General features: G+C 41.3%; 1 protein-coding gene across 5 annotated transcripts in view; it reads right to left on the bottom strand.

The window, feature by feature from the left end:
- pcdh15b (protocadherin-related 15b) overlaps positions 1–12,421 on the bottom strand; it is a 138,812-nt gene that overhangs the window by 58,794 nt on the left and 67,597 nt on the right. For all 5 annotated transcript variants that reach the window (XR_004612080.1, XM_034569727.1, XM_034569728.1 and 2 more), the window contains 5 exons: positions 10,779–10,872; positions 6,619–6,747; positions 1,318–1,437; positions 1,040–1,225; positions 14–250 (listed from right to left, as the gene is read on the bottom strand). Coding sequence is in view for 4 of the 5 variants with exons in the window: in XM_034569727.1 (XP_034425618.1) it covers positions 14–250; positions 1,040–1,225; positions 1,318–1,437; positions 6,619–6,747; positions 10,779–10,872 (766 nt within the window). In the remaining variant the exon portion in view is untranslated. The remainder of the gene's footprint in view (positions 1–13; positions 251–1,039; positions 1,226–1,317; positions 1,438–6,618; positions 6,748–10,778; positions 10,873–12,421) is intronic.

The following is a 12,421-nucleotide window of genomic DNA, read 5'->3' as shown; positions in this document are numbered from 1 at the left end:
CCCACACACTCACTATGATCGTGACGGTAACGGAGGCGAGTCCAGGAGGCATGGTCCCCTCTCTATCCAGGGCCTCCACGGTGAACATGTATGTGGGCTCGGAGTCCTTCAGCGCCTCGTAGTCCAGGACCTTCAGAACCGAGAGCTCCCCGGTCCCTGGGTCGATGCGGAAAAGCCGAGTGATCTCCGGGTCCAGGCCTTCGCTTCTGATGCGATACGTGAGGTTGGAGTCGAGGTCGGCATCTTTCGCCTGCAAAGAGAAAAAGAGAGAAGTGAGTCAGATAATTGGGAAGAAAGAAATATCATCGCTTTTATGGCAATCTGAATTTTTCATATTTGCCAGAAGGATGAGATCCTACATGTTGGGGCTAATGAAAGACTGTGGGGCAGTGTCATGTGTCTCTGAAACGCTTGTGGTAGAAACCTTTTTATCCAACTGGTGCTCGGGACATGGTTTTTCCTTCTGTAACTACTTCACCACTCAGCTTGAGGGAAAAGCCAATTTCACTGTTTTACATTCCTCTACAACTCACACGTTTTTTTAAGTGATGTCAAACTACATTTCTGACTTTTTACGATATTACCACTGCCGGCTGGTTTATAAAAAAGAAACCAACTTGGGCATTTCAAAGCACATGTAGTCCTCAGCTCTAAGAAGAATACGATAATGAGTCTCATTGGCTGGATTCAGGAAACAAATGTATGATTCAAAATACTTGTATTAGACTGAATTCAAGGTTTTGGTCAGAATTTACACTCTATCTTGACAAATTAAAGACAACAGGATGTGTATTCCCTTTTTTATACAAAAAAGATGCTTTGCATATATATATAACGATAAATAGATATAGTTTTATTCAAATGAATAGCATTTTTAACCATTGTAACCATGAAACTAATTAGCCAATACATTTAACTAAATCAAGCTAAAATCAGCCAATATATCAGATTTACTTCTTTATAACCTGGTTCTAAAATATTACAATATTAACTGCTAAATGAATTGCAAATGGACGCATCCTTCCATCCACGCACTCACCTTTAACTGTAATATGACTGAGTCTTTGGGGCTGTTCTCCGGTAGGTTGACATTGTAGGTTTGTTGGGTGAACACCGGGATGTTATCGTCCACGTCCAGAACGGTGACGGACAGAGTTAACCTGGATCGCCGGGGGTCCACCGAACCGTCCCAGGCTTCAACGATCAGAAAGTAGTGACCTTTCACCTTTGAGAGGACGGAGATTCACGGTCAAACAACAACAAGACTACAGCTGTGAAAAATATGACATTTTAAATACATGTACAATTTGCTCTGACCTCCCTGTCCAGCGGCACCGTGGTTCTGATCGCTCCGGTGGCGTTGATGGAAAAGAGCTTCTGGTGGTTGACGAGTCGATAGTGGACCTGACCACTAGAGCCCAGATCGGGGTCTGTAGCCTAAACGCAGACGATAAGAAGGGAGAATATTCAGAATGCATATAACTGAGCTGAACTTCTCAAAGTCAAGCTAAACGTGTGTGTGTGTGTGACTGAAGCGTTCGCATTTCTCGTTAACATTTACAAAGCTTTAGTTCTCAAATATTTGGACATTTAATTAAATGTGTTGTGAGTGAGTGTGTGTTTGAGAGAGATACTGAGAAATGACAAGAACATAATCAGCACACACTTAGAACTCTGGGAACCTTCATCAAATTGGTTTTCATCCACAATGAGTTACAATCTCTGACCTTTTGGCCTTTGACAGTTACTTACTATGCACTATACACTCTCTTATTAAGATTCAACAAAGATAGCAACTCCCTTTGTTTAGCTCTCCCATGTTGCTCCCGTCTGGAGGTTTCATACAAACGCCTCTCACTTTCTCACCGTCTTTCTTTGACAAGGTGAAATAAAAAACACCTTGAGGAGTGTGCGTGTGATATGTGTGCGTGTGACTCTTGACTTGAGTTGACAGTTTTGTGATGAAAGTCAAATCGACGATGACTAATCGCTGATGACATCATGGGAAAAGGAAATACTTTAAGACGAGCGACAGAATGTATTTGCAGACCGTGATGCACATTCTGAAGAAAGCTTCTACATCTTGTTCATGGAGCAACATGATGATCAGCAGAGTTGGCAGCAGTGAGTCTCTCTGACATCATAGTCGCACACGGCTTTCAGCTTCCATCAGTTACAGGAATGTACAGCCCCATCACTTGTTAGGGACACACTCTGGTCTTTTCATCTCCTTCGAATGTCACGGTTGAGTTAAATTGTATTTTACACTGTGGTTTAAGATGGGACATTATAGCCAGGTTTAAAATGGTACTGCAGCTACCGGTCTAACGTCTGTGACAATGAAATTTACTGGAAAAGTCACGATCTACATTCCTTTCTGTCTTACAGCAGGGTGTTGAGTTAAATTCTACCGCTGTGAAGAGGATCGTTCCCCAGCTAGCGTTAGTGGAAGCCTTTTATATGAATATGTTTTTGAAGAAATTTGGGGCACTATAGCCTTTTTATTGATAGGACAGAATTTAGATAGGAAAGGGGGAAGACAGGCAGCAAAGGGCCGGGTCGGAGCCGAACTCACTGCCGCTGCAGGAGAGCTCCAGCCTCCGTACGTGACAAAATATTCAGGTCCGCAGGGCGCCTGATAACTCGCCTGGTTGGGCGAGCGGCCTGAGGACCTGAATATTTCACCAGTGACAGTGTACAGGTTTCATCTTTGGTGGATTATTCCTCTCGAGTGAACTATTTCCACACACTAGACGCACTGCAACCTGTCTGCTGCAATGGACCATTAAGGGCTTTGCATTCATTAACGTGTCCATGTTGCTAGTATCACATTTATAATAAAGTCCCCAGAAGAGGTAAAACAGACAAAACAACAATTTGGTGAAAGGAGAATTATTTTAATTTGTTGCTGCTATTTATGAATAACGCGTTAAAGTTGACATATATATAGTTAGTTCCTTTTGACCAATTTTCAATAAACATATCAATTTGGGTTGTTGGTTTGAATCTAGTCAGCTCCATCGTATGCAGCCTATAGAGTTAAATATGGTAAAAAGCACCTCCAGCCGGCCGTCGGATTAGAGGAGTTAGTCTTTTACTCTGGAGAACAGCGGAGTCGAGTCGCTCCAGTTCTTCCAGCTGAATTATCTCCAGGCAGGAGAGCTTGTCATTAACCATTGATGCTTTAAAGTGAAATTACCTTCTGCTTCCTCTCTTGCTTTAATATTCTCTTTGTCGCTATTTGACCCTTTTTGGTTCCTCTATCAATTGGTGCCTATTGACTTGCCAATAAGAAATCTCTGGACCCTGACCAACCAAGACAAAGTGTAACTAATGCTAATAAGAATTTGTTTTGCAGGTATTTGATCATTACACATTACAAGTTCTGGAAGCAGAAAAACAAATATATTCTGACCTGAGAGCTGAAAGCTAGGATTCATCCGCTCGAGCTTCTGATTGTTTGATCAGAATTCTGTGGCGATCCATCCAATATTTGTCAGGTTATTCCGCTCCGGGCCAAAGAGGTGACCCACGCAGAGCTAGTTCTTACTGGGTGATTTGTTTTGTTAGCACACGTTGGGGCACAAATCAAACATATTCAGGATTGTATTGAATCATTCTGCCAACAAATTCCGCCCAAGCAGCAGAGAGAGGAGGAAGGATTGACATCTGGATGCTGTCCAGCTAATTCAATATGAATTCCAGTATTTTTTTGTTTGTATATATTATGTGGGTAGACGTTAATGAAATACAAATCGTATTCGTGTCCCAACTGACAGTTTAATATGTTTATTAATATGCGTTAATGTGTTTAGCCCCTATTCATATTTATATTCCATTTTATTCACTCCACTGTTCAGATCTTTGACTGTTGCAGTGACCCATATTTATTCCCGTTTACCGAATTTTGCACCATTGATATTTCATCTCCTCTCACACCGTGACTACAAGGATTGATAGATATTGGACTCTTTCTTGCCAGCGTTGTGTAGACTGTGAGAGAGAAGAATGAAGTCCTCTCGACGTGATTTGTATTCGGTAATTCATCACTATCTGGGCGTTACAAATTTAATGGAGCATCCAGCTTTGGGGTTTTTCTCATCATCCCTCTCTCAAGGGAGAGAGAGAGAGAGAGAATGAAACCTGGACAAAGAAGGAGAGAGAAAGGACGAGGTCTGAGGAGACGTTTTACGAATGTGCAAGTGTGGAAGAGGAGAAGTGCATGTTTATGTTTATGTCTCCTCTATCATCCATGCACAGCGGTGTTGCAAACGAGTGATGGCAAACATTACTCCTGAAGCAGTTCTGGGGAGGAGAAGAGCGATACCACCGTCATGTCTGTTTGTGAAATATGAAGCTACAGCCAGTTAGCTTAGCATCAAGCCTACACCCTACTTTTGAAACTTCAAATTAGATAAGTGGCTTTAAGAAAAATGGGAGTTTTGGGATATTAACATGAATTCTATTTTCAAGTCTGAAACTCATAATTCTGAATCTTGCCACATGAAATAAATCTCTCATTCACCTAAATAATTAACATGATGTATCAGCAATGAGCCACCAGACTGAGTTATTAGTCAGGGCAGAGAATCAGTCTGGTTCCCTCTGTAAATCGTTCAGGTGTCATTGTCAAACAGAATATAACACGTTAGTTAGTGATCTTGTGCAAATTCTGTAAACTTTCGATGGAGACAAAATTTGTGTGCATGTATGTGTAAAAACAAACTTAATCGGGTGCACCCAAATGATGACGTCATTCTGTGTTATTTTGGAGTTTCATTTTGCCATAACAGATTTTGCCCCTGTATTATCAGGCATCAACCCTCCATTACAGCTGCCTCTACATAGAGTAATGCAAATGAGGAATTCACTTCAGCTCATGGCAATTTAAAATAGGCTTAATATAATTCTTTTGATGATCATATGGCCTCTGAATTCAATCCCCTCTTTTCTCCTCTTTAAAAAGAGACCATGTCTTAAACTCATGAAAGTCAGATTAAGAATGCAGCTGTACCTCCCTTAACTCTGTCATCTCCCATCTCCTCTCCCTCCACCTCTCCCCAGTGTCTCTCTCTCCTTTCTCTCTGCCACCGGAGCTTGTCTCACTTCCTCGCCTCCTTTCCATCTCTCTCCACCTCACCAGCATCAGCAAACCAAGGTCAGCTCCATTCATTATTCCAGAAATCTGTTTAATACCTACAGGTATGGACCCTGGTTTGGAACGGGGCCCAGAGTCGTGCCTCGCGCAGACTGCTGAGGGATCAAGCTGTCTTTTTTGGTTTGGAAAATATCCAAGGCTCCGTGAAAGGAAGGAAGTTGAGGATTGAAATAGTTTCAAGTGCCCTCTCCGAAGATTAGGCTGGGTTTCTGGATATTGAATTTGGAAGATTCCCAAAGGTCTCAGTGGTAGATAAAAATTGCAATGCATTGAATGAAATGTCCTATTTATGGATACGATAGGATTTACAGGTTCGGACTTGTGTGCTCAATGTTTCAAATAAGAAAATGCATTAAACTTTTAAGACCGAAACCTCTTAAAAGTGAGACTTTTTTTTTCAAAATGTTGGAAAAGATATTTATATATTTATCTCTGGAGTAATTGTAGTGTTAAACCGAAGACGCATGATTAACATTTAGAAGCTGGCAACGTGTCAGACTGATCAAAGAACCCCTGACACTGGTGTGTAAAGGCTAAGAATTAAGCTGGGAGGAAATCCAAGCAAGTGTGCAACCGAGGGAGCGTCTTTAAAGATCAGAGCCTATCAAAGTGTCAGATTTACCCATGACCCGTGTCTGGGGAATACATGATTCAGTTATTAGGTCTGGAACAAGTCCAGGAGTCTTTGTGGTAAGTGGAGACGAGGCCGCTGACGCAGGTAAAACCTCATCCAGCGGTGCCGAGAAGAGATCATGTTACTTACACGGTGCACGTGCTAATATTTTCTTTGATGCATTCGAGTGTAATCGCGGCTGATGTAGACTTTCCCAGGGAGTGATATGTCTAAAGTCAAACATTTAACCCTAATAGACACTGATGTCTCACATGCAAAAGGGAAAACTCTTCTAAAATCCTTGCATCCTATTAACCCACAAACATGCGCATAACAACTTAAGTGTTAGAGATCTCTGTTCCCCATTGGAAAAGATTAAGAGCTGCATTTTAATTTGATGCTCTGAATCTCGATGTGTATCATCCAAGAGTTTGTATGTGTGGTATTAGACTGATGACACAGGGAAGTTAATCTGAATATTTCCTTGAATGTAGTCAGGACAACAGACAGGAGTGTAGTCTGTAGTTCTACATGCTCTCCCGTGTTGTTGCAGACGTGAGGTCAAGAACTATTGTTTCAGTGAGACGTCGTTATAACAAAGGATTAGGAGGAAGCTCCAAAACAGATGAACAGTCATGAATGTGTGAACACATTAGCATAGAAACACACACACGCTCATATAAACATGTCAAACTCATACATGTTCATATGGAGTAGATTCACTGTCAATATTTGTTTGAAACATGTAGTGAGGAGTGAGATCATGTTGTTTGCTGCGTAAAGAGAGCAAGCGAGTGTGCGTGTGCGTGTGTGTGTGTGTGTGTGTGTGCACGTGAGATCTTCCTACCTTAACTTGTCCCACAAAGGCATTATCCTGCTCTTCTGTGACAGTGAGGTTCACTGTCAGTGAGGAAATGAACAGCGGGTCGTTGTCATTAACATCCATGACCATAATGTTCACCATCGCTGTGGACGTCTACACAAACACAAACACAAACAGAAATCATGTAAAACTCCTTTTTATCTACTATTTCATTCATATTTACTCATTTATCTATTTAAGACATTTGACTGCTGCCACAAAGCACCTGATTATGAATCCATCTCTAAATTTCAGAGGTTGTAATCTAACATCTGATGTAAGATATTAAAGAGCCTATTAAGCTTTGCTAATTAGCTGCACTGCTGGTCCATCTCTTTTATGCTCCTAATGACGGTTTACTCAAACAACTTTGTTTCATATGTTAAAAGGGATATTTGTGTGATGATTAAGAACAACATGAAAGAAGAAGTTCAAAAGGCCAAGTCTGTCGAGAGGGAGTGAAAAAGTTAAACAAAAAGCGAAACACAACAAACTTAACTGATCATCTGAAGCATTAGAGCATGTTTGTTTTGGGGGGGGGGGATTCATGACTAATCGCTAATTCACAGTGTAACTATGAACCGCAAATTGACCGCAGATTGATTGATTGATTCCTGAAGTGATCGAGGATTAATGCAGGGGAGGAGTGGGAGGAGAAAAATAAGAGAGAGAGTAAAACAACAGTGGGTTGGACAGAGGAGAAGCAGTATGTGTGTGTGTGTTCAGGGAGGTGGGTGAGTGGGTGAGATTTACAATCACAAAGGTGACAATAGGCTGTTGAGGTTGGCAGGACACACAGGATTGCAAGTAATTTGAGGTTAAGAGCTCACAGTTGACAAAACAGTTTATCTCAACGCCAATATATGTAAAGTAGAACTCTGGTAAGGCTGGCTGAGCAACACACACACACACACACACACACACACACACACACACACACACACACACACACACACACACACACACACACACACACACACACACACACACACAGAGAGAGAGATACACTAAACTGCATTTTGCATCATGAAGCTGTACCACATTTTTTTAATAACAGAACAACTTGAAGTTTATTGGATTTCTGATGCCAAAGTTTGACCCCCCCCATCCTCCAAAACTGGGAACTAAAACTTTCTGGACTAAAATGTGATTTTGGCTGAATCTCTTCCTGCAATATAATGTATCTATAACCGAGATCAGTCTCGACAATATTTAGCAACCACCTGGGAAAGATGGGAGTTCACTGCCAGCTGAAAAACTTTGCAATCATCAAAAACTGAGTGCTTGTTTCCCCTGCTCGCTCTCTGCTGTAGCAATTTAAAGATATAGCTGGTAAGGTTTTGTATTTTCTCCAATACCTACAAATCATGTGTAGTCTGATGTGACGCATTCTTTGTGTCACAGACCTGCATTGTTGTCCAGAAATGATTGCAAACATGCCAGTGTTAGTGTTTGAGTCAGAGAACTGAAATATGGCTTCACTCATGTTTCATTCATCAGCTGTTTTTCAAGTGAGCAACACGTGTGAGCGGTCAGACAGGTGTGATTGTTGAAACCTTAACCAGCTCTGAATGTCTACTCCTGGTTTAAGCCTCGAGTTTGAGAACGCTGCATTTGTTGTTAAAAAATGATAAATCCACAGGAAGACCAGACGGCTGTCTGAAACCATTCTGTAGCTGAGATGAGAAGGGAAATCAATCAGAGCCACAGATACTGGTCAGAGCCAATTCAACAATTTGGAAATGTCCTGATTAAAACAGAGAAACTACTGATGTGCTGAGCAACAAGTCATTGAACTGGTCAGCCAAGGACGACAGCTGCAGTTGATGACAGAAACCCATCACCACCAGTCTCCACAGGGCTGGAGTGAAGGTATCATAATCCACCCTTTCCCAAAGGAAACTTCCAAAGTAGAAACATAGAATTCAGAATTCAGACTTTGCAAAGCTCCGACACAAAGTTTCGTGGACGTACGAGACCAACATTAGCCTCCACCACAGTGGCAGCTGTGTCGGTCCTGCACTAAAGTTCGACTTGCATCCTATGATGATGCCCGGTGTCCTTATAGTGACGCTGGTTTACTGCACCGGCTTGTAGGGTCCACAATCTGTGGCAGTATGATGGATTCACCGGCCAAATAGCCAATTAGGCACTTTGTAGTCTGACACTCTCACAACGGGACGTTCAATAATAGGCGACGCAGACGAGTGTGTGTGTGTGTGTGTGTGTGTGTGTGCATATGAAGACAACCCAAGGCCTTTAGACTGATGCTGATTAATGGACCCGTATGAGGAAACTACACCCCCCAATCTTTTCTTCACCTTATACTATTTTCTTTCTTCCCCTTTATCTCTGTGTAGCTCAATACCAGGCCTCCCTCCCTCGCTCCTCTCTCCTCACAGCTCTCAACTCCTTTTTCCCTTCTTATTCAAAATATAATGGAGTGTCAAGCAGAACTACTTTTAGCCATATTCTGACTTAAAGACCTTTGGGCCACGACGATAATACACTAATTGTCACGGTCCAGTCAGCGGCTGACGAAGGGAGTGAGTGTGTAAATGGGTGTGTATGTGTGTCCTTTATGGGACTGTGAATACACAGCACACTTGTTAAGGTAATAAGAGCCCCCTCAATATCTCAAATCTCTCCTCCTTTCTTCCTCTCTAACCTCCTCCGACTTGTTCTCTCCCACCATATTCTTTGCGAGAGGGTGTGTGTGTGTGTGAGAAGGTCAGAGTATTCAAATCAGCATTTCCTGGGCTCAGAGGGACCTTAAACTTAACCTTTTGTTTTAATTGACATGGGGGGAGAGGGGGGGTCAGTGGGGAGGTGGAGGACGGGAAACAAACTCTTTTAATGCTCGTCAAACAGATGTGTGATCGTGCGGGCTCGGAGGAGAGAAGGGGAGAGAGGAGAGCAAGGGGATGCCGTCCGATGTCTTCATTTGACTTTCATGTGAGAGCGACTAAAGATTTGACTTTTTAAAAAAGGAAAGAAGTGAAGAACGCAAACAGAGAGAGGGAGAGGAAATGACCTGTGATCAGTTTGGGGGGGGGGGAGGAAGCCAAGTAAACATGTCCAAATTAGATTTTTTTTTTTAATACATTTATTCATCCGGCGTCCACACTGAGCCGGTTGTGTGAAAACGAGCTGCATTCACAGTAAGACGTTCGGGTCGTCTGTGTGTTCAATCCGCGCTGAAATGCCAAAACAATTAAGAAAACATTTCCTCTCTCTTTTTCTCCTTTTAGTTGGCGAATAACTCTCACTTTAAGATGTTCTGAACTCAGAGTCAGGTCATACGTTTAGTGAAAGAGGATTTTTTCTTTTCCTGATAAAGGTTGAAGAAAACAAATGAGAAGAAGCCATCACCAGACACAAAACTGCTGATTATCCAGGACTCAATAAATGTTTCCTCACCCACAACAAAACATTATTATAATATTTTGGGATTGATGCACTTGGGAGTGGAAAAGCTTTGGGTAAATGTGGACAAGAGGCCAAAATGAACGGAAACAGAGAAAAGGGATTTTCATATTTAACTAGGTTGAGCTTGGTGTTGATAGGATCCCAATTATTTCCTCTGAGACACAGTGCAATCCAATAAAATCAGCATGGTAATACATATAAGCAGAAAAGAGCAGCAGTGGCCAGTTATGCAGACAGTCAGCACTGTATGGTAATGACTGCTCTGTTAGTGTGCAATTTAAAAGGTCCTCTCCATTACGTCCGACTGTTACACTTATTAAAGAAGGCCATTCTTCCTGGTTGTAATTTCTTATGTTCTTTTCCCACTCATCCATTTTCTAAAGTTGCCGGGTCGGCAGCCTGAATTTCCCCGGATGTCTCATATTCGTTCAGTTATTTAAGCGTTGAAACACACTCATTGGTCCAAAGTGAATTCTTACAGATTCATCGTTGCTGTTTATTTTGATGGTAATGGTTTTTATAATTAAGACAATTAACGGATGACAAGTGTTTCCAAAAATTGCCTCGAATATCCCCCTTGTCAAATAACACCACAGCTGTTGTTTGTGGGATTTCGCCGTGAAGGATTCAGAGACTCTCCCTGCACCCTGGGATGTGAAACAAGTCAAGTAAAGACGACCAGTTAATATATCTGTGCTACGTCTGGAGTGTCTTACCCCATCTGGCTGTCCGTCTGAGGCTGTGACCACCAGGGTGTAATAATCCAGAGACTCCCTGTCCAGAGGCTTGTCCAGAACCAAAGTCCCTGAACTGGAGAGAGAGAGAGAGAGAGAGAGAGAGAGAGAGAGAGAGAGAGAGAGAGAGAGAGAGCACAGACTCCTATTAACCCTGCAGGCTTGGGCTTACAAATAGAACAGACACAACAGCGAAAAAGAAAGAGCAGAATTTCATGGTGTAATATACTTTAAATCTGAGACTTTTGAGTTAAGTGGAGGTTATTACACAATACATAAGGAGTTTATTGTTAACCATGTAGATCAGGGATGGGAAACCTATAGTTTCTATGCAAAATATGGTCTGTTAGAGAATTCATACATATAAAAAAGCTGCAACACAGACATGTTCTGGTCCCACTGGCCATGTACATGTCAGTGTGAATGATACACATAAGCTGTTTGTGTTAGTGCTGACAACCGTCACAGCATAAATAGATTGTCGTGCTTTCAAGAAAAATTCAGAAACTATGGTCTCAGTGGATTAGTTGTAAGTACAAATTTACTTAGATAAAGTTAACACTCTTCATTGGAGTTTCCCAAACTAATCACTTTTCACAAGACCAAGTTCTGACAGAGTTATGTATTTTTCAAGAAAAACTGAAATATACTGTATATTTTTTGGTCTCTTGTCTGCAATTAAACAACAGACGACATAAATACTGCTGAATGAGTTTGACTTATGGGAGGGATTGTTGTCTTTGTAATTCATGTGTAGCCCGACCAAAGCTTGTTGTGTTTGCTAAAACCAGCTATGGAAAGAATCACTACCATCTGACATCAGACACCTCACTGTAGAAAAGCAGCTCCAGTCAAAAGATGTGTGAGATTAGTCCAATATTCAATAATTTAGTACAGCCTACAAAAGATGTAAAAACATTTTTAATGGCCCTTGATAAGAAAAGGTTTTCCTCCTCTGTCAGTAGTTTATATACGAAATGATTCAAAACGACTGTAAGATCTTATTGAATGTTATTCCAATAAACAGACATGTGGCTGAGAGTGGTTAATTAACAGTTAATTAAAGTCTGACGATATCAAAACATGGGCTCACTTAAGTAACACTAACATGCACTTAAATCCTCGTGGCGTAATCTTATGAATGATACAACACCAGTATCCAGCTCCCAGGATCAATTTTTCATTTCATAGAGTGTGAATTATTAGTATGGTTCAATATGTGACCATATCAGCTCACATTTAACTGGATAAAATTCAATAATACAAAAACATGGAGACAAAAACATAAAAGTCAGATCCAGCATAAATAAAAAACTGTTCTCCAGAAGCTCAGCAGCTTCAGTGCAGCCTGTCTGGAAAAACTTCTGACCAATCAAAACCAGCAGAGAGGTTTGATGTTGGCTTTGATTGGTTAAGTTTTTTGCTTCAATTGAAGATTTTACATTAGGATTGTAGTGTTATTTAACTTCTTTCCTGGATTAGAAACCATCTGAAATTGACATTCTATCCAAATATCATCAGTGTGTGTGACTGTGTGTGTCTGTGTACATGTGCTCTACAGAGGGAAAGATGTGAAGCTGTTTAAAAACAAACTAAAAACCGGCTCATGTATATTTATGGATAAT

This window comes from Hippoglossus hippoglossus, chromosome 19, assembly GCF_009819705.1.
Source record: "Hippoglossus hippoglossus isolate fHipHip1 chromosome 19, fHipHip1.pri, whole genome shotgun sequence".
NCBI classification, from domain to species: Eukaryota; Metazoa; Chordata; class Actinopteri; order Pleuronectiformes; family Pleuronectidae; genus Hippoglossus; species Hippoglossus hippoglossus.
This window is presented reverse-complemented; position numbering and strand designations above follow the sequence as displayed.